This window comes from Polistes dominula, unplaced genomic scaffold, assembly GCF_049000335.1.
Source record: "Polistes dominula isolate Pdom_NZ unplaced genomic scaffold, Pdom_raw_medaka contig_17, whole genome shotgun sequence".
NCBI lineage: Eukaryota > Metazoa > Arthropoda > Insecta > Hymenoptera > Vespidae > Polistes > Polistes dominula.
This window is the reverse complement of record NW_028301049.1, coordinates 1382110-1409651: the sequence shown is the minus strand read 5'-3', so window position 1 is coordinate 1409651 and position 27542 is coordinate 1382110. Positions and strand designations below refer to the sequence as shown.

The following is a 27542-nucleotide window of genomic DNA, read 5'->3' as shown; positions in this document are numbered from 1 at the left end:
TTGAATTAAAAATACGTAAAAATAAATAAACAGAGTATATATATATATATCACAAGAAACACAACATGAAAATCTGAAAAAATATTTTTCAATAAGAAAAACATTCTCTGTTAAAGAGATGGCTCAACGAAGTTGACCCCACTCTTTTCTTTCTGGTATGTCATAAGCTTAATAATAATATAAATTCCGGTTTTCTAAGTATGTATGCGTGCATGCGTTGGGGAATTTGATTTGGAGAGTTGGAATCTGTAGTACATATGTGATTCTCGTGTTAATTCGGTAAGAAAAAAAACACATTCGAGAGATCCAGATGTTTATAAAAGATAGAAAGAGATATGAATGTTAATTCTTTTCTTTCCTCCTTCAACGACCTTGATTCAACTTCTTCGAAGAAAGAAATTTACGGAATATATACAACAACGTGACATACATGTATCTTTCCATAGGGTATTCCTAAAAAAAACCCCTGTTTTAAAATTGAAAAAATTAAGAACATTTTGAATTAAAAACCAATGCCAATACAATGTTGTTTTCAAACAAGAAAATCAGCTGACACAACGAATTAAAAGTGATATACCAAATCAAAATCTCGTAATACGATCTGACAGAGAGAAGTATATTATATATGTGTTATACACGTATTTTTCCATTTATTCTCTCAAAAGGATACTTACTCATCAGAGAAATATCAGTGAGTAAATAACCGTTGTTGCTCTCGATCATCATCATCATCCTTCCAATGTTTCTGGTTCTGGTTCGTCGTGAGATTAGTGAAAGTTATCCAAAAATAAATTGAGTTATTTCGGGTGTAAGAGGTGTATATCATTTAAAATGAATCTTCAATTGATTTCTTATCAATTGTTACTTTACACTTTGATATTTTTATTCAATGAATATGGTGTAACTAATGCTCAAACATGTAAGTTATTATATATATATATATATACATACATTTATCATAAAACATATACAATGATAATTTTGTAATAATTTGATTATTAATGTTGGAATTCTTTCAATTTGATTAATAACTCTTTTGTTTTATTTATTAATTCATTTTTTTTTTTTTAGTAAGAATATGCGTAGTCGAAAGTACGTATAAAAAGGGAATGATTAACAAAACATGTCCGATAATGGACATTCCTCGATTTGAATGTTCCGTAGCGAGAGACAGGTAAATTGTAAGGTAAATTACGATATTGCGTGTAATATCATATTATTCAAAATAATATTAATTTGTAGGTTTGATTGTTTACGAAAATTAGCGAATAACGAAGCCGATGTAGCGTCATTGCAAGCGGAAGATTTATTAGCAGTATCTATGAACAAATTTGATTTTTTAACTACCTTCGAATTAAGATTATTTACCAAGGGTAATTAAAAAAAAAGAAACAACAAAATGTTAATATCGAGCCAGTATCATTATTGTTTGATCAATACGATTTTAATCAATGTGTTTTTATTTATTTATTTATTTTTTTTTTTAATTTTTTTTTCCAGAGAAATATGAATTCGAAATGGTAGCGTTAGTACGAAAAAATATTGATAGCGAATGGGATCTCAAAGGGAAAAGATTTTGTCATCCTGGATTTGAAATTTCTGATACTTATACTAAATCCCTTTCGATGGTCAGTATTATATTATTTTTGATTCTATAATATTAACTCTAATTGTTTTTAATTTTTTTTTTATTTTATTTTATTAACTGTTTAATATTTTATTAATTTTTTTTACGAAACTCTCTTTCAACTTTTTCCGAACACGCGAAGATACTATGAAGATTCGTTTAAATGCGGTTACATATATACACATTTATACAGTTAAAATCGAAGTAACATACGATATAAAAAATATATAATTAATATAATAATATAATAATAATATATAAATATTAAAAATATCGATAAAAATATTAGTAAGCATCAGAGTAATTTTTGGATAACTTTATATCGAGTTAGCGTATTTTTTCTAACTTTTATAACATCCCAACGAACGGTTGATGATTATTTTTAAACAGATAATAATTTAAAAAAAAAAAAAAGGATAATAAAAATCCCACGCAGAGTTTTTAATATAAAAAATTGTTTTTTCTTTTTCTGACACAGTATTTTGAAAATCGAATTATACCTAAAGAATGCGATCCAGAGAAAACATTGTTAGAAAATAGATTAACAGCATTGTCTAATTATTTTGAAGCAGCTTGCATAGCTGGTCCATGGATAGATGATGCTGCATTAGATAAAAAATTAAGTAAGTATTTTGATATATATATATATACAGTATCATATGTTTGAGATTAACAAGTTTTTAAATTAACGTTTATAATTATTTTCTATTTAGAAAAGAAATACAAAAACCTATGTTCACTTTGTTACAATCCTGCCAGTTGTTCCATAGGTGATAAATATCATGGAAGAGATGGAGCTATATTATGTTTAACTGATAACGTTGGAGACATTGCATGGGTTAGATTAGATGATGTTGTACAATATTTCAAGGTAAAACTATTTAATGATTTCTATCATACAAATTGATGCATGCACACTTTTTATTTGAAATATTACAATTAATAACATATTATAAATTGATATATTAAAGATGACCGAATCTAACAAAGACGATTATTCGTATCTTTGTCCGGATGGTATGACAAGACCAGCAAAAGATGATAATCCATGTATTTGGTTACAACAACCTTGGCCCGTTATCGTTAGTCCAATGTTAGTTTTTATCTTTTGTTTTGTTTTTTTAATTTTACATTTTAAAAAACGTTCCTATTTTATTATGTAAATTATTTTGAATTACAGTAAAATAGCGGAAACAGCTGTTGATATGATCAATTTAACGATCAATCGGAGTTACTTATGGAAAAATGCTTTTTATGATGTATTATCGTTTCACTCAACATTCATTTTAACAGAGACATTCTACTCACCTATTGATTACTTGGAACGAAGTAATATATATATACATATATAAATAAATTTAAAAACAGATCGAATATAAACAATGTATCATTTGTTCTTCTTTATCAAAGGTATTGGTTTCTTGAGTGCCAACGATCGTGCAACTTGTAAACCTTCGAGACGCGTTAGTTGGTGCATTTCTTCAAATATTGAAGACAGGAAGTGTCGATGGTTAAGAGATGCATCCTTTGTATATGGTATCGAACCTTCTATATCATGTATTCAAGAATCAAATAGAATGTCTTGTCTCGATGCAGTAAGAAATCAGGAAGCTGACATCTTTGTTAGCAAACCCGAAGAACTTCTTCAAGTTTTCAAGTGAGATGACAATAAATTCAAATACGTACATCTTGTTTTTTATACGAAAAAAAAGTATTATCGTAGTGCTTATAGATTAATATTTCAGAAAAGAAATGAAACCTATTTTGCAAGTAACAACCAATCAAGAGTACGATATTAAAATTGTTGCAATCGTTAAAAGGAATTCCTTATATAAAAGTATAAAGGATTTAAAAGGAGCTAATGCTTGTTTTACGGGATATCAAAGCATAGGTGAAAATATTAATCAACAATTTAAAACTATAAGGTGATTTACGAATTTGAATTGTTTGAAAATGTTAATGTTAAAATGATTGATTTCAGGTTGGAATACTTTTGTAACCATTATGAAAATGATATCAAAAGAGAATGGGGACTGTTCGGATATCAAAGCTGTTGGCAATTTCTTTAGTCACAGCTGTGTACCTGGATTATCTACTATGAAAACAGATATTCCACGTAATTTGTATTCCTTGTGTAGAAGAGGTAAAAAAAAAGTGATTTTTAATATATTCAAATATATTCATATATTTATCTCTCTCTCTCTCTCTCTCTCTCTCTCTCTCTCTCTCTCTCTCTCTCTCTAATATCAAATTATTTTCTAGATGTAAATGTTGAAAACGATATCAATACGTTTTCTTGTCTAACATCAGGTCGGGCTGATGTGGTTTTCGTAAATTTAAATAATATCAAAAAAGAATTTAATATAACAAATTTAGGAAATGAAAAGTATAAAATTTTGTGTAAAGAAGAAACAACACAAAAGGAGACAGAAGAAGCGTGTTTATTAACAAGGATTACATCGACCGCGGTAAATATTATTTTATATTCAATTTCAAATATAATATAATTGCTATTATATTATATACAATTATTATATGAATGTAATATATGAAACATTTTGTTTTTCATTTGAATTGATTTTTAAACAAATTTACAATCCTATTTAGATAGTTGCGCATCAAAATATTACCGATTTGAGACGTGATGAAATTTATTCGATGTTTCTCCATATGAATCAACTCTTTGGAACAACAACTACACGATATACTAGAGCTTTTTCTTTGTATGGCCCATACGATGGTGTAGAAAACGTAATCTTTCCAGTAAGTACTTGTTTAATCATTCTATGTAGATTTTTCGCACATGCAATCAAGTGGACGACTCAAATTAGTTATTTGTTCACAAAATTTATCACATTCTTCACATCCATAATAAATATAACCATTTCGACAACAAGCCCATGGAAAATGTACGGACTTAAATGAAACCGAAGGCTCACCTTTCTTGTTCAACGCAATAACACCTATTTGAGATTCACCTGTCTCACTTTGAAACTTTTCTAATTCCTCGTTTATGTCTAACATCATCGTTGTCTTTGAATTAAATCTTCGAACAATTTTACGAGCTGGTGCATAGCAATACAACGTTTTACTATTTCCAGAAACAGAACAACAACCATTTTCATCCGCGTAAATTCCACAACCAATGACGGTACCAATCGCGTTTAAACTTCGTATCACTTTCATGGGTTCTTCCATTGTGGAAATTCCACTTGACAAACGTTTCTTTCGATCGTAAGCAACTGCACCCACTGTTCTAGCCTTTATCGTAATTAAGTTTCAATTGTACATTAATTTCTCTTATAATATTGGCTACTTGTACAAACCTCGTGAAACGATACAATGCTATCTGATTCTTTTAATTCTTCATTTCCTTCTGTTTCTAAAAATTGACATTGTGGAAAGTACATTTTAATAGTCGATATTTCATTCTCTTTACATTTAATATCATCAGATTCATTAACTTCCTTTTCTTTGTTAATGGTAGAGTTATCAGTACTGTAACTTAAATCACAATGTTCTTCTTCAGAAATCATTTCATCAGCGGAAAATATTGTATCGTCACTTGGTGCTAATTGTCTCATCAAATATTTTTGCGGTAACTTTGAAAGTTTTGCTTTTTTCGCTAACTTTTGAGCACCATTTTCAACGACAAGCACGTGACCCGTATTTTCTAAGACTTCTCTTGCTAAATATTGTTTCAGTAATTATCACGAAACAATTACATAAATTATGATCTTACCTAACTTGATAGGATGTTCAATACCGCAAACAACACCTACACAACCAGCATCAAGATTATTAGTCATTATACCTGCATCCATAATAATTTCATTGTTAGTATGCGTATATGTTTCCTTCATGTAATTTAAATACAATGTGTTTTCCATGCGTGAAATTGCTGTATCAACTGCATCAACAGCTGTATTTCCTTCTATTAGAATTTGATATGACTCTAAAGCAGCACTTTTTACCTGTATTTTTTTAAATACATTTAATCTTCAATCTTATATTTTAAATATTTTAACAAACAAAAAAAAATATATATATTTGAGATATATTAATATATAAGTAATACCTCTTCTAACATAAATGTACGTTTCGTTTTTGGTATTCTTCCTGCACCTCCATGAACTATAATGGTAGGATCAACGCGTGGTGGTGGTATCCTTTCTTGTAATACTTTTGATTCAACATTTATTCTTGCTAAAATTTGTTCTATCCAAGAACAATAATCACACATCCTGTTGTCATCAAATTGATAAATATTACATACAAAAATATCTTTCAAATGTTATTATAGTAGTATACGTTCGTTATTGGTCCTATTATTGTATATACAAAAAATAAATTTGCAATTATTTATAAATATACGATATTAAATTAATAACACTAAAAATTTGTTTATCTGTACAGGAGGGATCGGAACGTATACAACTTGAAGTTAACAAAATACATCGAATTCCAAATTACGAAGATATTATAAAAGAAATGATTAATTCAACTTGTAGTAGTAGTGCACATCATTTCAATTCACGTTTTGATCAAATTTATTTGTTAGGATTATTAATTTTAATTGTAATTTTTACCTTCGATTAATTATCATAATTATTTTCATTTTCTCCAAAGTCGAACATTCTTAAATATTAATACTATATGCATATAACTATATATATATGTATATACAAAAAATCGATAAAATAGTATGTGTATATTATTTTCGTTTTATTTACAATTTATATAAAATCTCCTATATATGGAGTGAAATACACTCAAATTCTATTTCAAAATTGTTTGAAGAATTTTGATATATTAATATATATATCAAGTAATGATGAAATTCAAAAAGAGTACAATAACAATTGTTTGTAATAAGTGATTTTGTTTGGATTGTCTTATTTTTTGTTTTGTTTTTAAATACTTATTATATAGATAATTAAATATGAGACTGTTGAACGATAATTGTAAATATTATCACCAATGAAATAATATTTTAATACACACTTATTTGCAGTTAACTTATTGTCTCATATTTTTATTATAAAAGTGTAATATAGTTCATAAATGATTGTAGTTCTTCTTCGAATTCAGATTTTTCGGAACAATAAGATTCCTTTTTTAATTTATAAACTAGTACAGTACCAATGTTTGTTCCAAGTACCTGAAAAATATTTGTATTTTTATATTTAACAATTACTACTTACATATACACACACACACACACATATATATATAATTTAATGATATTAAACTTTATCACATACCAGATATTGAGTGATCTTATTATTTTCAGTTTTCCAAGTACATAATTGCATACAATTTATTTGTCCCCATTTTTTTAATGATTGAGTACTTATACAGTGCATTTCATTATTTTGCAAATTGCATGTATATATTCTAAAATATTGTTTTATCATAAATGAATAATTATTCTATAATCAAGAAAAAGTATGTTTCTTTTCTAATTTGATAAAATAACTTACTGCGATTTATTATTTAAAACATAAACTGTCGATGGTTTTGATCTTGACCATTTCAATACTGTTATTTTATTTATATAATTATCATGTTTTAATTGTAAAATAGGCTTTTCTCTATTCGATGAATAAAGAAGAATTGTCCCGTCATTACAGCCAATCTAATTTAAGAAATAAAAACAATTCCAATTATATATATATACGAAACCAAATAATATTATGTATGATTAAAATTCTTACCAAGAAATAAGATGCTTTAAAAGGACATATTTCAATAGATGAAGTATTTCCACATGGTGCTAAAATATTTAATTGCATTATTTCAATGTATTATTTTGGAAAACGTCAACTGAAAAAAGAAATAAATTCACCTATTTTTTGTCGTTTATACATTGAAGGATTTACTCTGTAATTAAAACAAGTACTGTGCAATATTTCACTGGCATCAGTTGCAATATAAAGGCCATTACAATCAGTATTGTCAATATACATGTCAGTAATTGTACCATTATTGTTTAATTGTATAAACATGTCTTGACTTTTGATTAGCCTTATATTACCCCATTGACTCAAACCTAAATCATTGACATTTGATTCCAAATTGTAGAATACACTCCATATAATAAAATGGCCATTTTCATCTATGCTACATAACTGTTAAATTAACATAAAGAAAATATTAATAAAAGTTAGTATATTTAGATAAATTATCATGAATCAATATGTATCTAACATACCTGTGTAGGTATGAATTTGTTTTTACTTATTTCTGTATATATTTCTTCTGTTTTAGATAAAGTACGTATTGCAACTATCTTTGAATCATGCATTGAAATGTCTGTATTTCCTGTTGTTGTATATGTTGGTATTCTTATAATCCAATCATTATTATTGGTATTGTTATTAACTTTATGATGCCATATTTCATTTTCTTTTAAATCCCAAAGACTTATTGATCTAATATATAAAAATTCATGTAAAATATTTCATTTAATTATTGCTAATAATATAAGAAATAAAAAAATTATTATATATTATAATATATATAATATATTATTATATATTATTATTATTATTATTGCTAATATTATAAATGCGAAATACCCATCATCTAGTCCAGCAAATACTATATTGTAATTGGTTGAATGAAAACAACATGCAGTGATAGGAGATGTAGAATAAAATAATTTTGTTGGTAAAGATGGTTCACAAATATTCCATACACATCCAATACAATAATCCGTAATATCTTTATGATTTTGTTCTGTTTCTATTTCCTAATAAGATCAATCATAAAAAAAAAAGAACAATTAGAAATGTGTGTATCTAAGCAACATATACATAAACTATTATTACTTGCATCTTCGTAAGGAGCATGAATAGTCAATAAAACTTTATTACAGCTTTCAGAATAATTTATCATTGTTACTTCTCTACCAGCAAGGAATGTTATTGAATCTAGATCAAATTTGACAAAACCATCACTTTCAGATATTTCTTGTACATCATTTTGAAAAATAGTTCCTCCAAATTTTCTCTCTTCTAATAATGTTATTATAACGTTGGCAGCACGATGTACAAAATCATTTAATTGCAATATATCAAAAGATGGTGTTGCTATTTCTCCTGAATTAAGATTATCATCGCTACCAACTCCAGCTTGTTCCTATAAGATAAATCTGTTAATATTTCAGAATTTTATATCAACATATGAATATATATATATATATATATATCTCATAGTTATCATACCATAGCAAATAAATGTATATCTTCTTTATTACGTATGCTACAACTTATGGGAAATTGTGTCCATTTATTGACATTTAATATTTCAATCGTCTGTGTTTCAGCTTCTGATCTATCATCACCTGTTTGTGTATACATCTGCACAAAATATTAATATTTATATTTTTAAATTATCTTTATGGTATTTTTGAAACGACTTAGTAAAACATACAAATTGCATTAATATACCTGTTGAGTATGAAATTTTCCATAAATTCTAATAAATTCATCATATGGCACTGGTGCACATTCTAATAAAGAAAATGATAAAGTATTCAATTTGATCATAGTTAGTAACTGTTTTCCTCTGCTTTTGGATTTTGTTAATTTCTCAGTAGTTATTACCTGCTATTATTATAATTAATATTAATTTTATTATAATAAAATATAATTATATATATATATATATATATATATATATATATATACACAATACCTTTTTAGTAATATTATCTTTAATTTTCGAAAAATCAATCAATGCAACTTGTGAAAGAGATGGTAACTTAGTAAAATCACCAGACCTAGTATCTTCAAAGCCTTCATCCATGGACAATGGTAATGATTTGTTTTCAAATGATTTATCCTCGCTATTTAAATGAAATCAAAATGAAATATACAATGAAAACAAATATTAGAATCTTTTTCATTATTATTAGTAATAAATTGTAAGAATAAAACAAACCTGTACTCTTTGCTAATTGTTTGTTGGAGTTCTGATAATGGTAATGGTAAATTTTGTCCCTTTGTAATCATTGTTTCTATTATCATTGCTCGTTTTTTTGCTTCTGCTAATTCATAGTGACCAGAATCATGCATATCTTCTTCTTCAGCTTTATGATTGTTCGTATTATGTACCACTTTTTGCTGAAATGAAGTTTTGTTTTATATATTTGTTATATACAAAAGAATCAATAATATATTACTTGTTCTTTAGTAGAAAGTTCAATGGGACTTTGATACAAATTAGTTTCCTTATCGCTTGAACTTTCACTGGTTTCTAATATTTCATCGTCCGTGCATTCTTCAAAGTCTGATTCATATTCCTGAAATATACAAATCAATTATTTTCTATATATATATCATAAGTTATATGATGAATGATTATTAATATACCTCAAAATCATCCGTATAATAATTTTCATCGTGTTCATTTTGATTGGTACTTTTTTGTTTAGGTATTGTGTTTGTTTTCATTTCTTTGTTCTTAGATGTTTCTTGCATAACTGTATGTAATACTTTAACTTCAGATGAACTTAATGTTCTAGATCTTCTACGTACTTTAGATTGTGGATCATTTTTATCTACTGACTCTGAATTATTTGATATTGTCTTTTTCTTAACATCTTTTACTGTATTTTTCTTTTCTTTTGAACTGTTACCAATTACATTTGATTTTGGTACATATATACTACTAATCCCTCTTTTTTCAGAATATGTACTCTGATGATACATTTTAGTAGGCTTTGTATTTGTATTATGAGCTAAATTACTCTTTTTAATACTACTATCTCTTGTCTTAATACTCGCTACATTTTTTTCTGATATATTAGATGTTGACAAAGATTTTGAGGTATTAGATTTGGATGCAACTGTTCTACTTGATGCTTGTCGACTCATCGAAACTTCTTTCTGAGGTAAACTAGGCTTCTTTTGTTTAAAAGAGTTTCCTGATACTCTACTACTGGAGGATGTTGTCTGAGGAAGTTCCAGTTGTTCATCATCAGTTTTTCTACGGTTACTGAGCTTTTGCGACTTTGAATATCCATGATTTTCAAGTTTGGTTGTTCCCTGTAATTGTATTGTAACATTAATACATTTAAATATATAACAATTAAGCATGACACAGTCTAAACATTTTGTATAATTTTTAATTAAATTAAATTAAATTAAATTAAATTAAAATAAATATATATATATGGTAATTGTGAAATAACCCAATCGTGTATTAGTGGTAAGTTTATACGAACGTACAGTGATGTATAAGAAAATTGTGCGTGCACTAAAATGCGTGCATATTGCAATAAAACAGCACTTATTAGCTTTCTGATTTGTAATATAATGTAACTATTATATACATCATGATTATAATTGAATCTTGCCTTCTTAGACATTGCTATTAAACCAATCGATAACAATTAAAGATTATCAATAAATTAACAAGGATTGTCTTCACATGATACCAACAGATGTCGCTCAAATTAAATAAAATGCAAATATAAATATGTATATATGACAAGTTATTATAAGAATTATTTTTAAAACTATTTTTATTAATTAATACTTATTATATATATCTTTTATAACTGAACTTTATTCTAAATAATAGTAACTTTTTCTTCACGGTGACTTTTTATCGTTTGTTGATACAATAATGTATCATAGCGACGGCTCACATATATACAACACACCCATATAACACACATGCGCGCGCGCGCGCGGAATACATAAAAACTGACAGAATAAATAAACATTCTTTTGGTTTTTGTTTTTTTTTATTAGTCAATTAGTTTTTTGGTAAAATTCTTAAGTTAATAAACTTTTCTTAATATTTTCAATTATATCTAATTTTCTAAACATATCTTTGTGATCATGATTTTTTAAGATACAATATATAACGTAAAAAGGTGAATAAACAATCATGTCTAAATCTAAAGATAAGAAACAATCTAGGTAAATTAATATTATATTTAGATGTAAAGATTCTAACCCTGAAGTAGGTATAGATTAATGGTGTCCGCCATTTTTTTTTTATTTCCTACGATAAATTATATTTTACGAACGAGATATAAATGTTTATGCAATTTATAAAATGATTAATATAATTGTAGAAATAAAATTGGTCATCGATTGAATGAAATAACAACGGTTTTCAATCTTGTATTCGAATATTTGAGTAAAATTGCTGATAACGATATGAAAAATCGACATCATAACAGTGCATACAATCGATTTCGTCAAAAAAATCGACGAAGAAAAACAATTAAAAATCCATATTGTAAATTTATAAGCGATTAATAAATACAATTACTTATTAACAAAAACACAAATATATATTTGTCAATAAAATTATTGAAAGAAGACGTGAGATTTTTCATGAATTATTTTTTCTTTTGCTTTTCGCATTCGCGACGACATCGTTGTATCCATTTTTTTAATTCTTTCTCGCGCGATTTCGATTTTTCCGAAATCGAATTTTCTATTTCCTGAAATAGATCGTCCTGAGAATTATTATTAACTTGATTATTCGATGCAGTTTCCTGATTTTTTTCTACACTTCCTGATGTTGCAGGAATATTATCATTTGTTTTACGCACGCGTTTTGGTGTACGTTTGTGAAAAAATGTACGATGATCATCATTGTCTTCTTGAATGTCATCAACAGTTTGTTGATCCTCGTTAGAAATCAATCTTTTACGATTATTATGCTTTTTTGTTTCTTCATTTACAGGATACTTTCGTGAATTATTATTTCTTTTTGTAAATCTTAAAAATTCACGTATAGGTGTTGCAAATATCGTATTATTGAAATAATTCTTTCGCGATGATGGAGAAATATTATCTCTTGATATTTTATCTTCTAATTCTAATTCCGAATTTTCTTCTATCTTTTCACAACTACATTGGGATTCATCTTGACGTATTTTCTTTTTACGAAATGTTCTTCCAACTTTTTTGTTATACTTTGGTGTATTCATACGTTTCTTTGCAACATTTGCAAAACATTCGCAGTTTTCTAATATTCGTGTGAAACTAAAAGGACCTATCAGTTGATATTCATCATTCAATACCTCTGCAACGAATCTTAACATTAAAATAAAAGTATTTTAATATTTTTCAAATGTTTACTTCAAATTATATTCAATGTATTTATATATATTTACATTGAACTAACCCTTGAGTACAAAGTTGTTTTAAAGAGGTTCGCACCTGGGCATTAAGATCTCCATCGTTGTTATAATTCTTTTCGATATAATCAACTATTTCTTTTCTGGATGATATAGGCAAAACATTTTCATGTTTTTGCAATGAACGCATCGCTTCCATCACACGTAATGAAAATCTACTGGAGTTTTCTACCGGATATTTGCATTTGTAATGTAACTGGTAAAAAAAAGAAAAAGAATAAGTAAACAAACAAAATTCAATTAGAATTAAAATAAATCAATACTTTTTTCAATGGCGTATCATCCTCAACTTCTTTACATTCTTCACATTCTTCTTCTTCTTCATCTTCATCATCGTCTTCATCATCTTGATCATCATGTTCTATCTTTGATCTTTCTTCGTCATCTTCTAGATCATCTTGATCTGTTTCTTCATCTTCCTCTTTCTGCGAAATTTGTTTATATTTTTCACTATAATCCATTACAATTTTAATTTGTTTATCAAAATTTTCACATAAATCATACGTGTTTTATTGTAATTCAAAAATGCAAATAAAAAATTAAAAAAAAAGTATACGTTTAATCTCACATAATGTTTATTTAAATAAATTAATTGTATATTACATTTCAAACGTAAATATTCGAGACAGTAATTAGTAATTAATTTGATCAAACACTTTGGTTACCTTTTTTCGTATATGTAATAACATGAAGTTGTATGATGAACTTTGCTTTTCATTTTTGTTTCACATTGGCTATTATTTATAAACGGTAAGTACTTACACACAATATTGATTAATAATTTAAATAACGTTGCACGGATCACAAAGAAATGAACATAGGAAAAGCAAATGTGCGCAAAATGTTGAAGGGAAAACGCGTACCGTTTCAAATATTAATAATAAATAGCTGTAATTGTGGATATAGTTCTTTTTCTATTTTTCTTTTCAATGTTGTAAGAATATAATACGAGTTTTGTCTCTTTCATTAGATTATATATGTATATCTCTATATATTTCCTATATATAAAAATATATACTGAATGTATATATGTATTATGACAGGTACCCGAGTAGTTTTCGATTCTATTTCGAGATATAGAAAATTACTCATCCTGAGTCTTTCTGGCATATATTAAAAAAGGATCATAATATATATATATATATACTGTATATACATGAAAAAGTTCTAAATCATCATATAGACTAAATAATAAATAAAATCTTTTTCCATTTTTACTTAGTGATTAATAATTTATAAATTCAGTTATTATCGAGTGATTGGCGCTTCGATAAATCGGATTTGATAAATGTAATTCAAGAAAATCGAGTGTTTTACTGTACATTGTCAGTTATAAATTGTCGTTCCTTACTACTACGCAAGTAGATAGTAGATTACAAATATAAATTGTTAACAGATGAGACGAAAAATTGTTTCTATGACATCGTTCCTCATTGTGACAGCATTATCAGGCACGTTTCGATCGTGAATTATAATAATACAAAAAAAAAGAAAACAGGAGAGAAAAAACGAAAGTGACGAGTGATTATTTTCTAATAACTAATATAAGAACACATACACGATATAAAAAAAAAAAAACACAGGAAATGATTCGACATTTTTAAACGCTTACAAATATTAAAAACTAGGAAAAAAGTTTGAAAAGTATTCGTGTACTTAGTTACCAAGTTAGTTGTAATACTTTTCGAGAGAATTATAGAAAGTAAACTGAAAAAAATAAACGATTATATTCTTTAGTAGATATCGTTAATTAAACATCAGCTTACTATGCACCGAATTACAACCATAAGTAATAAATGGGTGTTATAGTTACGACGAGAGAGTTTGAATATAAAATAGTTTGTTAAAGTAAGAGAAAGTTTAATCGGAAGTTCCGGAAACGAGGCAAGGCGCTCACCCCCACCCTCGTGACGACTTGATGAGATAACTTCGTCCAAGTTGTGAAACAACAACGGTGATCACGATTCGTGACTTCGTGCGAGGGTGAAAGGAATCCGTGCCCTTTGAAGAAAGAGGGGATGTAAATATAAGGGGTTAGGCACGCGAGGACGCTTAATAGGGATGTCGTCGTCATCGTCGTCGTCGTTTTCCTCATTCTCCTCCTTCTCTTCCTAGTAGCCATTTTCTTTCTTCCTTCCCTTGAAGATTTTTCTGGTTTTGTTATATACCTACATTAAGAACATTAAGCGTGTTAGAGGAAGATTAGAAATAGATTAACGTGTAATTTGTCCTTGACTTATTATATATATATATATATATATAATACAAATTTTAATATAATAGTATATACATATATATAAATAATATAATTAATATCATATTATAATAAAAAACTGCGATGCGGAGGATCGTCCTATTAAAATTAAGAGCTCATATTTGGTAAGAATTCTTTTAAGGTGTCTAGCAACCCATTTTTCCGTGGCACTTGTAAAAAAAAAAATAATTGATTTTTTTGACCCACCCTAATATATATATATATATATATATTTTATAGATTATAAATTAATAAGTTAGGTGAAAATGAAATAACGCTATTTAGTATCGCGACATCTAATTCGTTGGAAAAGGGTGGATGAGCGGCCAGAGTGTCATATGGTCTTGATCTCACGGTGCCGCGATTACGTGTGCCTATCGTAGAAGCAATCGTTACCCGCTAACACGCATCGACCTTTTTCGCAAAGCACGTAAACGTCCATTTTTCTTCTTTCCTTTTTTTCTATTTCTTTTTGTTTTTTTTTTCTTCTGCATAAACTTTCTTTGACTGATCCCATCCTCAGGATTATCATTAGATATTATCGACTGGGGAAGTCGAAAGTAGACGTTGTATCGCGTTGCTCTGTTTAAGTACTAATTACCGTTACGTTGGCACGAGCTATACGGGGGGTTGTTTTCTTGGTTGTCTTATGCGAACTGTAACACCTGTCGTTGACCATGTCATCAAACGTTTCTTTGTTGACGAATGCACTACGATATTATGTAGGTGTCATTTGATCAACAACTTGCTAACAGTTTCTACGTTTTAACGAGTTCATCTTTTTGCAATTATATTGATGTGACTTATACTCTTCTTGAATTATAGGGATCCATTGAAATTGTAATGTTGAAATCAAACTTGACACAGGACCTTAAAAAGTTAACATTTGTTAGTATTTAAAAATAAAGAATAAAATAAAATATATAGTTAAATATATGAAAAGGTCAAAGAACGTGAACTTTACTATTCCTCTTTTCGTTTAACCCTTGAACAGAGTCCATCGATCTCTCAGCCATTAATCATTGGACAAGAGGTAATTACAGAGCCGAACAAGTGCAATATTTTATGAGATCGACTTGGGAAGTAATACCAGTCTATACACCCGTCTAATTTGCTTTATAATAATTACGAACATGTGAAACATTCGCAGGAAACATGGAAGTGTCAGGTGCTCGCTGTCCCATAGCATTGAAAGCAACCATTCGTGATGTGTATTGCTGGATGAGCTGCTACCGTAAGAAAGTCTCGGTTTTTTGCTTAGATACCTTTATTCAGATCAAATCCTATCAAAAATTCAAGAAATAAAAATAAGAGAAATGATAGGACGATAAAACTAGAAGAATTTCAATTCCTCGTATTATGTTCCGTTTAAAAGAAATGTAATTTGTCTTATTAACTGTACGATGATCGTTCACATTACAAAAATAAACTTCAATTTTTTATATTGAAAATTGAATGGAATATTTGTCATTTGATTATAAAATCAGTTTAATCGTTAACTTATTATCTTCAATCCTATTTCTTGTAGATTAAGGTCGTGATATTCATTCTTGAATGATCATTAATTGCAAAAATGGATGGCTTGGCGATTGGTCACTTTCGAAGCTTGACCATTAGAAAAGCAATTGTCGCTGGTCACCCATGACGACCTGATATGGGCGGAACGAATATCATCTTCACAAGTACGCATGCTCTTTAGGGCGGGAAGAAAGGTAACGTCGACGAATGAAAGTTTCCCTGGAATAGGAGGATTGTAATCATCAAAGCACGTGATACGAGAAAGCTCTATCATAACCGACCTGTTAACTTGAAACTGTTTTATACTGAAGTATCTTAAGTGCTTACCTAACTTGTGAGAGAGTCCTTCTTTTTCATATATGTCAATTCGTGATATTATAACTTTGCTTTCGAACTTCTGAAAAGTTATGAAAATTATATATCAATAGTTTGAAAAATGAAGAAAAAAGATAATAACTATAGGTACCATAAGACGATTGACATATGAGGAAACTTTTTAACGACGATTCTGTTGTGAGAATAATAATGATTGATTCGTGATGAGTTAAAATTATATGGTCTTGTGGATTTGTTTGAAAAAGAAACGACGTATAGATCTTGATCAATATACGTTTACAAGATTATTACATTATCTATATTCTAGAAATATTAAAAATGTGAAAAAATACGTTTTGTTTTTTTTTTAAGATGACAGCATAAATTGAAATTATTCAAACGAGTTTTGAAATAATGGCTCATATACATACGCAAACATTTTGTTCTGAAAATACAATGACCGGAGCAGTTTCTACATTACAACTATTAAGAAGTTACAAATTTCTTGCTCCAAATTCAGGTGAGTTTATAAATAATGATATTCTTTAAAGTTATGAATTATTTGTATTATTTTCATGTGTTCAATATATCTATCGAATCCATATAAAATATTATTTCTATATATACCTAGATGAAATAGCAAACAATTTAACATGTGCAAAATATAATGAATAATAAAATATAACGTTGTTCGAAAATTGCTTATCAATGATGATCACGTTACTGGTATATGATACGAATCGTGCAAAAGACGCTTATTGTGTGTCATGTATGAGTATGATTAAAACTTTATGAAAACACGCAAGTTCAATGATGTGCTAGATTATAATTTATTCATAATTAGTATGCGAATAAACTCTAATCAATTTTCTAACATTTTAAACAAATTCATTAGATTTTAGTTTACACTGTAAATCATTTGAATAGAAACGTTTCTTTAAAAAGAATAATAATAGGAACGATTAAACTAATAACTACTAAAACTAATAATACAGGGAAAATTTTTGATAATAAATAATGTTAAATTGAAGAACAAAAAAAATTATTTTACCCCTGGTGGGACTCGAACCCACAATCCCCGGTTTAGGAGACCGATGCCTTATCCATTAGGCCACAGGGGCGATTGAGAAAATTGCTCTTAAATTAAGTACAAAAGGAATAATTACATTTTCTATACATTTGTTTAAAATGATTTGTTTTAATTAGATTACAAATAAAAATAAATATCATAAAAGTATCTTTTATTAGATCTGTAGTCAATATATAATAAAAAATATTCATAAATGATGGACAACCGAAAATATATATTAATAAAATTATTATTTAATAACATTTGAAAATAAAATGTAAGTTTTAATTAGCAGAATTTTTATCGTTGGTCTTACGAAAAATATTAAATGGCGATGTTCAATTTTAGGTCACGTATTCATCATTTATGAAATATCTGTATTTTCAAATTCTTCTGAACACACAACAATGTGTGCTATTTTATTTGCATTTACAGATCTATATAGATACGAGCCGTATCCTACTCAACGTTGTAAATTTAACGAATCAAATATTTTATCCAATTCTACGCCTACGGAATCATCGTTAACACCATCCTTAACGACAACCGCTTCTCTTTCCGGAACTTTGCCAATTCCTAGCAGTTTTCTTGTACAATCACCTTTTTTTACAGCTATGACACCCTTGATACCATCGTTAAATATACCTCGACGATATTCGGACGTCATAGATACAGGTGAGAAGAGTTCTACTTTTAATAATATTTACGCCATAGATTTTGAAGATTCGTACGGTGCATAAAATAATATGAATTTTTCTGCCCATTATATAATGCTTTTTCATTAATACAATAAAACAACAGTAAGATTATTATATAATTTATAATGCAGATACGATTATGAATCGACAGTTTATCAACGAAAATAATACACAAAATCTAAATAGACGACCACGAAGTGAGAAAAAACCAATTCCTGATGATCAAAAGGATGAAAAATATTACGAAAGGCGTAAACGTAATAATCAAGCGGCAAAAAAATCACGAGACGCTAGAAAAATTCGCGAAGATCATGTAAGAATTTTAAATTCTATCTATTTTTATCATTAGATTATATTATTTCAGAATTTATCAAACTTTATTTTTCGCGTATCAATGAAATATTTATTAGAACAATCCCAAACAAAAATTAATATAGATATTAAGGTAGATATATTTTTAAAATTATTATATAATAATAATTATTATATTCGTAGATCGCTTTAAAAGCAACAATGTTAGAACACGAAAATGCTATTTTACGAGCGCAGGTTGTAACCCTTCGAGAGGAAGCTCAATCCCTTCGACATATGTTGCTAAAGCAACAAACAACTAGGACACAGTCCATCGAACGTTCAGTATCTTCTTTGACGTCAGTAACTCGATCGTCAATGCGTTCTCTTTCAACATTGGATTGTGAAGTATAAAAGGAAGAAAAGTTCTTTAACGCTAGATATACCAGACCCGTCATTTTGACTGGTCGAACCATTTTAATTCAAAATTTGTACTTCATGTAACATTTGAGTTCTGTAAATAATTAAGCGTTTTGTTATTTAACAATATCTATTAAAATTATTATTGTTAAACATTGTTTGTTATTTTTTAAAAGTAAATAAAAACTGGAAGCCTCAAAAAGCATTTTTTTTTTATACACCAGTCATTTTGACTAGTGTGGTAGAAACAGGTATACTGAAAATGGTGGTATATTTAGTGTTAAAGTGATAATGATCAAAATACAATACTTCCAGATTTTTAATCTCTCATCAAAGATTCGTTATACCTTTTGAAATGATAAAACATTTATTTTCAAGTTCTAAATTATTACAGAAAATATATATATATGTACTTACATAGACATAATTTATGTGGGACAGAAGAATTTCAAACAAGTTTACAAATTTGTTCATATACATATTTTTTTCCTTAGTGTGATTTCACATCCATATGCATTTAGATTCTATCTAGTGATTCTAGTAACTATTGATGCATGATGTATAGATCTCTGAAATTTCATTATTAAATTATTACAAAATTGCAACGAAAGTTTATTTATACAATTGTCATAGTTGCACAAATTATATTTAATCACAACGGCGTGTAATTTTTTTACATGTATATTTTTAATTATGTATATGTCGATAAAAAGTGCCTTTGATCTATGTTTTATATATATATATATATATATACAAAAATTACCTTTCTTTTATCTTTATAGTTCCTATAATGATATGTATATATGTATATGTATGTATTATATTTAATTATAAATAACATCAACATATTTGTGAGCAAATTAAATAAATGAACAACTTTTACAAAACTACAAATAATTATAGTTAATAAACAATTAATTATTTTTACATATCAATTCTTACTTACTTTTTCTCACTTTATATTTGGACACATTTTTATTTGAATATTGGCAATTCTGTAAAAATAATTGTAACAGCCTTGCCAACTTATAAATTAAATTGAATGACAAAATTTTTTGGTTAATATAAATATTAATAATATATTTTTATAATAAAATAATGATATATATATATATATATATTTATATATATATATATATATATATATGTTATTAAAATAATATTTACGTGAAAAATTGCATAATATGTTGAAATATATATATCACGTTATTACAAATTTCTATTTATTTCTTTACTCACTATAGATGTACATAGTGACATATATATATTTATTTATTTTTATCTGCCATTGGCTAACCTGCTACGTTCTTCCCAGTGAACTGCAATGGCTGGCAGTTTTTTACCTCGTTATTGTTTTCTTAAATATAGGGGAAAGAGTGAGAAAGAAATAGACGTTTAACTGTTAAATAGTGATCTGAATGTTGTTTGCACATAAATATATTTAATTTACATGTTAAAAGTATATATCGTGAAAGTTGATATAAACAAGTATTGATATTATTATCGTAAATGTCATATTTTGACACATAGTATTAAATAAGACAAAAATATTAATTAAATATATTCTATATATTAATCAAATGACATTAATTAGAATCTTGTTCATTAAATTATTTAATTACAATTATTTAACGTTTAATCTATCTCATTATAAATGGCAATTCAAGGTGTTGCTATAGTAGCGCTTACAGTTGGTTTAGCAAGTTTATTATATTATATTTTTGCTAATAATGGAGCACAAGAAGAACCTTATGGATATGGAAATACTAGAGGTGCTAATGGTTCAACTTTTGAAAGGTTTCCCAATTATTTCACCTCCTTGGAACAATCATCAAACAAGTATTCTCATTTTCTATAATTATATTTATTAATTGTTATATATTGTTTTAAATTAAAATAGATAGATAGATATATATTGCTGCAATGAAAGGATAAACAGCTTGAACGTTTCATTTTTATGAATCAAAAGGTAGTATCTTTTTCTAGCGAGCAACAAAATCGACACAGAAAACGATCTAAGAGATTGCAGAATGAAAATACCGTCTGCACTATCTGTTTACAAGAAATTTCAAGTCAACGTAAAGTGCTTCCATGTAATCATTCGTTTCATGAAAAATGTATTAATACATGGAGATCGGAAGGTCCAATGGTAAATTTTGATTTTAACTTTAAAAATGCTAAACTATACTATATTATTTTTGTTTTTTAAATAATTGACTCTATTATATTTTCTTGTAAATATTTATATTTATGGTTTGAATACCCCTCTCTTCTTTTTTTGTATTAATTAAATACGTAAACTATATCCTATATTTGATCTATAATGCAATATCTATTTATGTATTTGTGTTATAGGGATCACGTAATACTTGCCCTATTTGCAGACAAATTCACGTTAATATCTAGTTTTATAAATGGGTAGTGTTCATTTTTTGACACAAACTTGTAATTATGAAGTATTTAATAAAATACGATACTTTATACACAAGGTAAAAATTCGTTTTTTATTATATAGCGATAGAAATATATTGCTACACAGTTATAGTTAAAATATAAAGCTTGTAAAATCATATGATTTTGTTAATAAATAAGATGCCAAATAAAAATTTCTTATTAAAATAAAATTATTGTAATGTAATCATAATACCAATAATATTCATATATAATAATAAGATTATTAATGATAAAGTTATTGAAACTATTCTATTTTCGTTGCCATTTTATTAGAAATACTATGTTCATTCAAGTTATTAGTTATATGTTAAAGAAAGAAATGATCAGTATTATGTTGTAAGTTATAATTGATAAAAATGGTTTAAATCAGAAAATGATATAAGCGCAAATAGTTTATCTTGTATATTATTCAAAATTGATAATATATATATGTTTCTTTTGTATCTTAGATTTGTTCAATCTAAACAATTATAAAATCAATTTAGTTAAAGCGTACAAAAGCGCGTTTTATTTAGAAGCATTGTGATTGTTAGTAGATTCAGTCAGATGTATCGTCTTTTTCAACACCTTCTACAGCAACACTGCGTATACCATTCCTTAATAATGGAGTTCCTTTGTCTTTACCTAATACTCTTGCATTCAAAAGTATTTTCAATGGTGTGCCAAAATTACAACACATGACTTCAACTTCTTCCTTCAAGATTCGTTCCTTGTAAGCCAGCAATTCAATTTTTAACCTTCAATCGAAATAAATAGAATTAAACATAAATATAAAATTGTTAATTAAACGAATATTGTATTAAATTTAAAAAAAAATATTTATTTACTTTAGGCCATCTTTCTCTTGCATTAGTTCAATGATATGACAGTCTGGATTGTGCTGGTTACTGGCAACTATAGCTGGTGCAAGAACTTCACCGTGAACACAAATATTCCATGGTATAGAAAACTCCACGTGATACCTTGAAAAAGAGCATATAAGTATACAATTTTGTTATGATAACTATATATTCTTAAATGTAAAGTGCATATAATCTGATTTTCATGAATGCAAACAAAAACAAATCACACAACAGTACGATTATCTATGTGACGATTGCAACATTTACGTTTAGTTTATCGCATCGTTTTGTAAACCTGTGATGAAGCTGTAAGAATCCAAGATGAACATCTATATGCCCATGTCGTTGCGGTTGTATCATAATGTTATTGTCCTTCCCAAGACCACTTGCACCGCTGAAGTGTACATGATGTTCTGAAAAAAATATCAAACTTAAAATTATAACAATAGACAATTTTCTACTTTGCATTACAAAGTAGAAAATACATTAAAGCAATACGAGACACATTTGTGAATAGTCTAATTGCAAGCTTTTATATTAACATATGTGTGCATGCAAAGATAATAAAAGGATAAGGCAATAATGATAGTAATGTATAGATATAATGATTACAATGATGCAGTCTCATGTAATATAATAAGATCATCTATAGATTATCTACTATTAACATAATATATATTATTCATTTTGTAAAAAAATATAATTTTAATTAATTTTATTAATATAATAATAAGCATAAAGTGTCAATTAAGCGTGCATAAATAATACAACTTAAATCTTATCCTAACAAAAAATTGATAATCTTTATTACGTTGATAAGAATTAGCAGCGTGCCCAAGCTACCTTAAGCTATATTATTCTGCTCCTTTTCTTCTTTTTTTTTTTTTTAGAAAAGCTGATACCTTTATCTCCCATGTTTTATTATGTAGCTTGTCGTCCTTAATGTCATAATATATGTACAAGAAACAAGTATGTACTGGCTTCGTATCTATTCGTACCTTGTCGGCAAGGTGCGAATTATCCGCCATATTGAATTTATAAATGAAAGATGCGCGTGGAATGTGCGCAGTGAATTCGATATCATTGATGACAGATATAAGGAATGGTTTAGGTTAGAATTTTGATCTACATCTTGTTATTAAATTTTGTAATTTTAATTGATCATTAATTAATATTATGAATAATTATTTCTATGTGATATTTTAATACAACTAGTATATTTATGTAATATAAGATATTTTAAAAAGAAATATTTTATAAACGTTTCTAATGAATGATCGTTTTGATGTATTTACATTATATATATTTCTTTAATAAAAGAAAATGTTACTGACATTGCGACCAGATCATAAAAAACATGTATTATTTCTTATTGAACAAACACCTCAAGGTATTATAAATGATATTATACATATGGTTTTAATTCTATTAAACTATGATGTATTATAACAATGTTATAATAGTGTTGCAGGATTTTTGCAAACTTGCATTAGATTATTTACAAAAAGGTCCTAATATGAAATTGTATCATGGGGCAGCTCGTGAGTATATACAAATGTCTTATATATCCAAGTGTTATTAAATAAAATAATATTCTTTTATTGTATATATATATCTGTCAATAACATGTGATGTTTATTATAGAAAAACTTGAAGTAGAAGTGGATATTATTAAAAATTCAGTAGAAGGTCTCGTTAATTTATTATTAGAGAGTTGCAATCATAAGGTATGATATTTGAATTATAATAACATTATTTTATATATATATATATATCATTATAATAAATAATAATTATATATTATATATATATATATTATAGCTAAGTAACGAAGATTTTCGAGATTCTATTATAGCATTAGGTTTTTCTGAAGAAAATGAAACTATTTTAAGTAAACTTTATACTACAAAGAAAAAAGAAATATCCAATATTTTATCAATTACTGGTTTTAAATTACCAGAATATCATGATCTTGAATGGCGTTTTGAAGTACAGGTAATAGTTTCTTTAATATCTTCATATATCATTAAAGAATGATAATAACAATGATTATTATTTATAGACTGCTTCAAGGACATTGTTAAAACAAGTTTCACCATTAATTACATTAGATTTGACGTTGAAAAATAATGAAAACCTGGAACATGTCTTACTTCAAACAGATCCTGTCAATTTAATACACATGGCTCAAGAATTAAACGAAGCTTTGAAGGAAGGTTACAGTCAACACACTCGTCAAGTTTCTAGAGCAACAAAATAAATTTAAATTTATTATTATAAATCTATAAAAAAAAAGAATTACCTATTATTTTCTCTAATTTTGGCACAAATAGGCTGAAACTTTTAACGTTAAAAAATAAAAATACGAAAATGTATTAAACAGGTAATGTTACAATGACATTTCAAATAAAAAAATCTTAATACTATCGAGATACAGATATTACTTATATTTTTATCACATTTTCTATACACTTGTATTGAATATAATTATCTTGTCAATTTCTTTTTTTTTTCTTTTTATTTATTTTCTATTTTATATCTATATAAAATATATCTTATTGTAAGGCTTCCTTCAAATCTTAAATGACAGAACTTCAAGGACGTAGTTACTACTACTTGATAGTTACATTCATTGGTATATATCTTAATGTATTTAATATGAGAGTAGAAGTTTTCATTTGAATATTTTATTGGATTAGAATTTGATTTCATTTCGAATGTATGTGTATGTGTCCATATTTGTAGATATATAAAAGAGACAGTGTCCAATTCATTGTTTGTGCTCAAGCTAAAATATTCATTATTACAAAATTTAGTGTTAATTATTATCTAGTTATCAATAACAATAAATAAAATATATTTCAATTTATATTTGTAAGTATATATATATATTCAATTTATAATTTCTTCAATTATTTCTATTTGTAGTATATTATTAATATACGTATATTGTTTATATATTCATAGGAAAATATGGAAAGAAATTTAGTAAATGTCAGTGATATTGTACCTGGATTAAATAAAACGATAGGAAATAAAATATTAGCTCAGATATTAGGTACAATTGGTCCTCAATTTGCACATCAAAAGATGCGATTTACTAATCAAACGGTTGCCGATAAAGTACCTCCAGAAATGTTGCATTTAATTGATCCTCATTGGTAACTAGTACATTATATTCTTTTTATATAAATAAATTCGATTAATTGATATATTAAAAAATAAAATAGCTATTTGATCATTTTCTTGTTATTTTTATACATAGGTATCAATTCCCACCATTGGATCCATTGTGGCATAAAATATTAGGCTTAGTTATGATCGTAGTTGGACTTTTGGGATGGTGTGGGAATGGTGTTGTTGTATATGTATTCCTGATGACACGATCATTAAGAACACCTAGTAATTTACTCGTAGTAAACTTGGCTTTTTCAGACTTCATAATGATGATTATAATGTCACCACCTATGGTAATCAATTGCTATTTTGAAACTTGGGTCTTAGGTAATAGATTTATTATTTTTTATTTAGTCATTTAATTATATAAATAATTGCAATAAAGTATAAGCTATTTTTTTTTGTATACTTTAAGGAACATTAATGTGTGATATCTACGCTATGGTTGGTTCTTTATGTGGATGTGCATCGATATGGACAATGACTGCTATTGCTTTAGATCGATACAACGTTATAGTAAAGGTATTAGAACAATTCTATTAACAAGGTCATTATTTAGGATAATTAAATTAGAATATTTGCAGGGTATGTCTGGTACACCTTTAACTATTAAAAGAGCCATATTACAAATTATCATTATATGGCTATTTGGATTAGTATGGACAATTTTACCAATGGTAGGATGGAATAGGTAAAATTTTCATTGTAATTTTATTATGAATTATTTGATATAAAATTTATACGTTTTTATATATATATATAAATTAGGTATGTACCGGAAGGTAATATGACGTCATGTGGTACAGATTATCTTTCTAAAGATTGGGGATCTAAATCTTATATATTGGTGTATTCAGTATTTGTTTATTATATACCATTATTTACCATTATCTATAGTTATTATTTTATTGTTTCAGTAAGTATACCAATTATGTTTATTTTTTATAATATTTATATATTTATTCGTTTGATAAGAATTTTTATTTAATTTGATAGACTGTAGCAGCTCATGAAAAAGCTATGAAAGAACAAGCTAAGAAAATGAATGTTGCCTCATTAAGATCTGGTGATAATCAATCTGCTAGTGCTGAAGCAAAATTGGCAAAGGTATTACTGTATTTACAAATTTAATTTGATCTTTTGATTTTCATTAGTTTTATTATTTGTAGGTAGCGTTAACAACAATATCATTATGGTTTATGGCTTGGACACCATATTTGGTAATAAATTATATGGGTATTTTTGGTTCAAAAATCAGCCCACTTTTTACTATTTGGGGATCTCTCTTTGCTAAAACCAATGCAATATATAATCCTATTGTTTATGGAATAAGGTATTAAAAAAAAAAAACAAAAATAAAATTTATTCAAATTTATATTTCATATATTTCATTAATTTGATCATTTGTATATTTTGTATAGTCATCCAAAATATAGAGCAGCGTTAAAAGAAAAATTACCGTGTCTTGTGTGTGGATCAACAGAAGAGCCAGCAGCAGCTGCAGCAACTGCAACAAATGCTGAAACATCTTCTACCACAACGGCGAGTGGAAAAGCATAATTTTTTTCTTTATTATTAATATTATTTAGTTTTCTTCTTAAAAAGTATGAAATTAAATTTTTCGAAATTTCATATGTTATTATCTAATTTGATGTGGTTGTGTAAAATGGAAATAAATAATTTAGAGCATAATTATTATTATTGAAA

The 27542-nt window shown here is 27.0% G+C and overlaps 9 protein-coding genes, 1 long non-coding RNA gene and 1 other non-coding gene across 22 annotated transcripts; 5 read left to right on the top strand and 6 right to left on the bottom strand.

Moving 5' to 3' along the window:
• Nucleotides 1–556: 556 nt before the first annotated feature.
• On the top strand, nucleotides 557–6342 carry Tsf3 (Transferrin 3). Of its 4 annotated transcripts, XM_089175664.1 has the most exons (14): nucleotides 786–919; nucleotides 1072–1174; nucleotides 1243–1373; nucleotides 1501–1628; nucleotides 2106–2250; nucleotides 2341–2498; nucleotides 2599–2720; nucleotides 2808–2956; nucleotides 3038–3284; nucleotides 3373–3518; nucleotides 3609–3770; nucleotides 3890–4095; nucleotides 4235–4390; nucleotides 6044–6342. In XM_089175664.1, the coding sequence occupies exons 1-14, from the start codon at nucleotides 832–834 to the stop codon at nucleotides 6224–6226; spliced, it is 2124 nt and encodes a 707-aa protein (XP_089031790.1). In that variant the 5' UTR covers nucleotides 786–831; the 3' UTR covers nucleotides 6227–6342. The 4 variants fall into 4 exon arrangements, with proteins under 4 accessions (XP_089031793.1, XP_089031790.1, XP_089031791.1 ...); XM_089175665.1 differs by lacking the exon at nucleotides 786–919 and having other exon boundaries at nucleotides 1072–1186; XM_089175666.1 differs by lacking the exons at nucleotides 786–919; nucleotides 1072–1174; nucleotides 1243–1373 and adding an exon at nucleotides 1378–1401.
• Nucleotides 4053–6036, bottom strand: LOC107066034 (isoaspartyl peptidase/L-asparaginase). The gene is made up of 4 exons (XM_089175669.1): nucleotides 5706–6036; nucleotides 5370–5601; nucleotides 4954–5315; nucleotides 4053–4888 (listed from the first exon to the last, which is right to left on the bottom strand). The coding sequence occupies exons 1-4, from the start codon at nucleotides 5868–5870 to the stop codon at nucleotides 4412–4414; spliced, it is 1236 nt and encodes a 411-aa protein (XP_089031795.1). The 5' UTR covers nucleotides 5871–6036; the 3' UTR covers nucleotides 4053–4411.
• Nucleotides 6343–6550: 208 nt separating the features above from the next.
• LOC107066031 (cytoplasmic dynein 2 intermediate chain 1) lies at nucleotides 6551–11114 on the bottom strand. Of its 3 annotated transcripts, none has more exons than XM_089175663.1 (15): nucleotides 10992–11114; nucleotides 10006–10680; nucleotides 9816–9935; nucleotides 9575–9756; nucleotides 9329–9479; nucleotides 9082–9237; nucleotides 8857–8991; nucleotides 8465–8770; nucleotides 8209–8381; nucleotides 7842–8061; nucleotides 7476–7758; nucleotides 7345–7403; nucleotides 7111–7265; nucleotides 6892–7024; nucleotides 6551–6788 (listed from the first exon to the last, which is right to left on the bottom strand). In XM_089175663.1, the coding sequence occupies exons 1-15, from the start codon at nucleotides 11001–11003 to the stop codon at nucleotides 6666–6668; spliced, it is 2883 nt and encodes a 960-aa protein (XP_089031789.1). In that variant the 5' UTR covers nucleotides 11004–11114; the 3' UTR covers nucleotides 6551–6665. The 3 variants fall into 3 exon arrangements, with proteins under 3 accessions (XP_089031789.1, XP_089031788.1, XP_015175747.2); XM_089175662.1 differs by having other exon boundaries at nucleotides 9082–9240; nucleotides 10992–11112; XM_015320261.2 differs by having other exon boundaries at nucleotides 9082–9240; nucleotides 10864–11044.
• Nucleotides 11115–11514: 400 nt separating this feature from the next.
• Nucleotides 11515–13258, bottom strand: LOC107065956 (uncharacterized). The gene is made up of 3 exons (XM_089175593.1): nucleotides 13061–13258; nucleotides 12785–12993; nucleotides 11515–12693 (listed from the first exon to the last, which is right to left on the bottom strand). Exons 1-3 carry the CDS (start codon nucleotides 13256–13258, stop codon nucleotides 11991–11993), a joined length of 1110 nt encoding a protein of 369 aa, XP_089031719.1. The 3' UTR covers nucleotides 11515–11990.
• A 1141-nt stretch (nucleotides 13259–14399) lies between these two features.
• LOC107065971 (uncharacterized) lies at nucleotides 14400–20400 on the bottom strand. 3 transcript variants are annotated; one of them, XR_016177617.1, is made up of 6 exons: nucleotides 20309–20400; nucleotides 19780–19931; nucleotides 16897–16966; nucleotides 16016–16788; nucleotides 15448–15921; nucleotides 14400–14965 (listed from the first exon to the last, which is right to left on the bottom strand). It is a non-coding gene; the product is annotated as an uncharacterized LOC107065971 (long non-coding RNA). The 3 variants fall into 3 exon arrangements; XR_016177618.1 differs by having other exon boundaries at nucleotides 15653–15921; XR_001475663.2 differs by lacking the exon at nucleotides 14400–14965 and having other exon boundaries at nucleotides 15240–15921.
• On the top strand, nucleotides 17169–19763 carry LOC107065966 (uncharacterized). The gene is made up of 4 exons (XM_015320120.2): nucleotides 17169–17404; nucleotides 18389–18628; nucleotides 18783–18964; nucleotides 19147–19763. The coding sequence occupies exons 1-4, from the start codon at nucleotides 17299–17301 to the stop codon at nucleotides 19354–19356; spliced, it is 738 nt and encodes a 245-aa protein (XP_015175606.2). The 5' UTR covers nucleotides 17169–17298; the 3' UTR covers nucleotides 19357–19763.
• TRNAR-CCU (transfer RNA arginine (anticodon CCU)) lies at nucleotides 17933–18005 on the bottom strand. The gene has a single exon. It is a non-coding gene; the product is annotated as a tRNA-Arg (tRNA).
• Nucleotides 20401–20662: 262 nt separating the features above from the next.
• On the top strand, nucleotides 20663–21858 carry LOC107065969 (uncharacterized). 2 transcript variants are annotated; one of them, XM_015320127.2, is made up of 3 exons: nucleotides 20663–21201; nucleotides 21349–21511; nucleotides 21718–21858. In XM_015320127.2, exons 1-3 carry the CDS (start codon nucleotides 21017–21019, stop codon nucleotides 21766–21768), a joined length of 399 nt encoding a protein of 132 aa, XP_015175613.1. In that variant the 5' UTR covers nucleotides 20663–21016; the 3' UTR covers nucleotides 21769–21858. The 2 variants fall into 2 exon arrangements, with proteins under 2 accessions (XP_015175613.1, XP_015175614.1); XM_015320128.2 differs by having other exon boundaries at nucleotides 21068–21201; nucleotides 21336–21511.
• Nucleotides 21859–22205: 347 nt separating this feature from the next.
• On the bottom strand, nucleotides 22206–23724 carry LOC107065968 (adipose-secreted signaling protein). 3 transcript variants are annotated; one of them, XM_015320123.2, is made up of 4 exons: nucleotides 23561–23724; nucleotides 22954–23071; nucleotides 22644–22778; nucleotides 22206–22553 (listed from the first exon to the last, which is right to left on the bottom strand). In XM_015320123.2, exons 1-4 carry the CDS (start codon nucleotides 23571–23573, stop codon nucleotides 22355–22357), a joined length of 465 nt encoding a protein of 154 aa, XP_015175609.2. In that variant the 5' UTR covers nucleotides 23574–23724; the 3' UTR covers nucleotides 22206–22354. The 3 variants fall into 3 exon arrangements, with proteins under 3 accessions (XP_015175609.2, XP_015175610.2, XP_015175611.2); XM_015320124.2 differs by having other exon boundaries at nucleotides 23502–23646; XM_015320125.2 differs by having other exon boundaries at nucleotides 23470–23615.
• Nucleotides 23725–23761: 37 nt separating this feature from the next.
• LOC149031548 (COMM domain-containing protein 2-like) lies at nucleotides 23762–25519 on the top strand. 2 transcript variants are annotated; one of them, XR_016177663.1, is made up of 6 exons: nucleotides 23762–24048; nucleotides 24122–24199; nucleotides 24303–24385; nucleotides 24480–24653; nucleotides 24721–25041; nucleotides 25404–25519. XR_016177663.1 is itself a non-coding variant. In XM_089175631.1 (5 exons), the coding sequence occupies exons 1-5, from the start codon at nucleotides 23982–23984 to the stop codon at nucleotides 24916–24918; spliced, it is 600 nt and encodes a 199-aa protein (XP_089031757.1). In that variant the 5' UTR covers nucleotides 23762–23981; the 3' UTR covers nucleotides 24919–25088. The 2 variants fall into 2 exon arrangements, 1 of the variants encoding a protein (XP_089031757.1); XM_089175631.1 differs by lacking the exon at nucleotides 25404–25519 and having other exon boundaries at nucleotides 24721–25088.
• Nucleotides 25409–27527, top strand: Lop2 (long wavelength sensitive opsin 2). The gene is made up of 9 exons (XM_089175630.1): nucleotides 25409–25532; nucleotides 25626–25819; nucleotides 25924–26162; nucleotides 26251–26357; nucleotides 26420–26526; nucleotides 26604–26751; nucleotides 26832–26942; nucleotides 27005–27168; nucleotides 27257–27527. The coding sequence occupies exons 2-9, from the start codon at nucleotides 25632–25634 to the stop codon at nucleotides 27393–27395; spliced, it is 1203 nt and encodes a 400-aa protein (XP_089031756.1). The 5' UTR covers nucleotides 25409–25532; nucleotides 25626–25631; the 3' UTR covers nucleotides 27396–27527.
• Nucleotides 27528–27542: the final 15 nt, after the last annotated feature.

Coding starts and splice junctions, on each gene's coding strand:
- LOC107065966 (XM_015320120.2), top strand. CDS start 17,299: ATGGCTCATATACATACGCAAACATTTTGTTCTGAAAATACAATGACC. Junction 17,405..18,388: donor ATTTCTTGCTCCAAATTCAG/GTGAGTTTATAA, acceptor TTGCATTTACAG/ATCTATATAGATACGAGCCG. Junction 18,965..19,146: donor GAAAAATTCGCGAAGATCAT/GTAAGAATTTTA, acceptor TTATATTCGTAG/ATCGCTTTAAAAGCAACAAT.
- LOC107065969 (XM_015320127.2), top strand. CDS start 21,017: ATGGCAATTCAAGGTGTTGCTATAGTAGCGCTTACAGTTGGTTTAGCA. Junction 21,202..21,348: donor TTGGAACAATCATCAAACAA/GTATTCTCATTT, acceptor ATCTTTTTCTAG/CGAGCAACAAAATCGACACA. Junction 21,512..21,717: donor GGAGATCGGAAGGTCCAATG/GTAAATTTTGAT, acceptor TTTGTGTTATAG/GGATCACGTAATACTTGCCC.
- LOC107066031 (XM_089175662.1), bottom strand. Junction 7,759..7,841: donor ACAAATTCATACCTACACAG/GTATGTTAGATA, acceptor TTAATTTAACAG/TTATGTAGCATAGATGAAAA. Junction 6,789..6,891: donor ATAAGATCACTCAATATCTG/GTATGTGATAAA, acceptor AATATTTTTCAG/GTACTTGGAACAAACATTGG.
- Tsf3 (XM_089175664.1), top strand. CDS start 832: ATGAATCTTCAATTGATTTCTTATCAATTGTTACTTTACACTTTGATA. Junction 920..1,071: donor TGTAACTAATGCTCAAACAT/GTAAGTTATTAT, acceptor TTTTTTTTTTAG/TAAGAATATGCGTAGTCGAA. Junction 4,096..4,234: donor CAAGGATTACATCGACCGCG/GTAAATATTATT, acceptor AATCCTATTTAG/ATAGTTGCGCATCAAAATAT.
- Lop2 (XM_089175630.1), top strand. CDS start 25,632: ATGGAAAGAAATTTAGTAAATGTCAGTGATATTGTACCTGGATTAAAT. Junction 25,820..25,923: donor CATTTAATTGATCCTCATTG/GTAACTAGTACA, acceptor TTTTATACATAG/GTATCAATTCCCACCATTGG. Junction 26,358..26,419: donor GATACAACGTTATAGTAAAG/GTATTAGAACAA, acceptor GAATATTTGCAG/GGTATGTCTGGTACACCTTT.
- LOC107066034 (XM_089175669.1), bottom strand. CDS start 5,870: ATGTGTGATTATTGTTCTTGGATAGAACAAATTTTAGCAAGAATAAAT. Junction 5,602..5,705: donor GTACATTTATGTTAGAAGAG/GTATTACTTATA, acceptor AAAAAAATACAG/GTAAAAAGTGCTGCTTTAGA. Junction 4,889..4,953: donor GCATTGTATCGTTTCACGAG/GTTTGTACAAGT, acceptor ATTACGATAAAG/GCTAGAACAGTGGGTGCAGT.
- LOC149031548 (XM_089175631.1), top strand. CDS start 23,982: ATGTTACTGACATTGCGACCAGATCATAAAAAACATGTATTATTTCTT. Junction 24,200..24,302: donor ATTGTATCATGGGGCAGCTC/GTGAGTATATAC, acceptor TGTTTATTATAG/AAAAACTTGAAGTAGAAGTG. Junction 24,386..24,479: donor TAGAGAGTTGCAATCATAAG/GTATGATATTTG, acceptor TATATATTATAG/CTAAGTAACGAAGATTTTCG.
- LOC107065968 (XM_015320123.2), bottom strand. Junction 22,779..22,953: donor TTCTTACAGCTTCATCACAG/GTTTACAAAACG, acceptor CTCTTTTTCAAG/GTATCACGTGGAGTTTTCTA. Junction 22,554..22,643: donor CAAGAGAAAGATGGCCTAAA/GTAAATAAATAT, acceptor TTTCGATTGAAG/GTTAAAAATTGAATTGCTGG.
- LOC107065956 (XM_089175593.1), bottom strand. CDS start 13,258: ATGGATTATAGTGAAAAATATAAACAAATTTCGCAGAAAGAGGAAGAT. Junction 12,994..13,060: donor ATGATACGCCATTGAAAAAA/GTATTGATTTAT, acceptor TTTTTTTACCAG/TTACATTACAAATGCAAATA. Junction 12,694..12,784: donor AAACAACTTTGTACTCAAGG/GTTAGTTCAATG, acceptor TTTAATGTTAAG/ATTCGTTGCAGAGGTATTGA.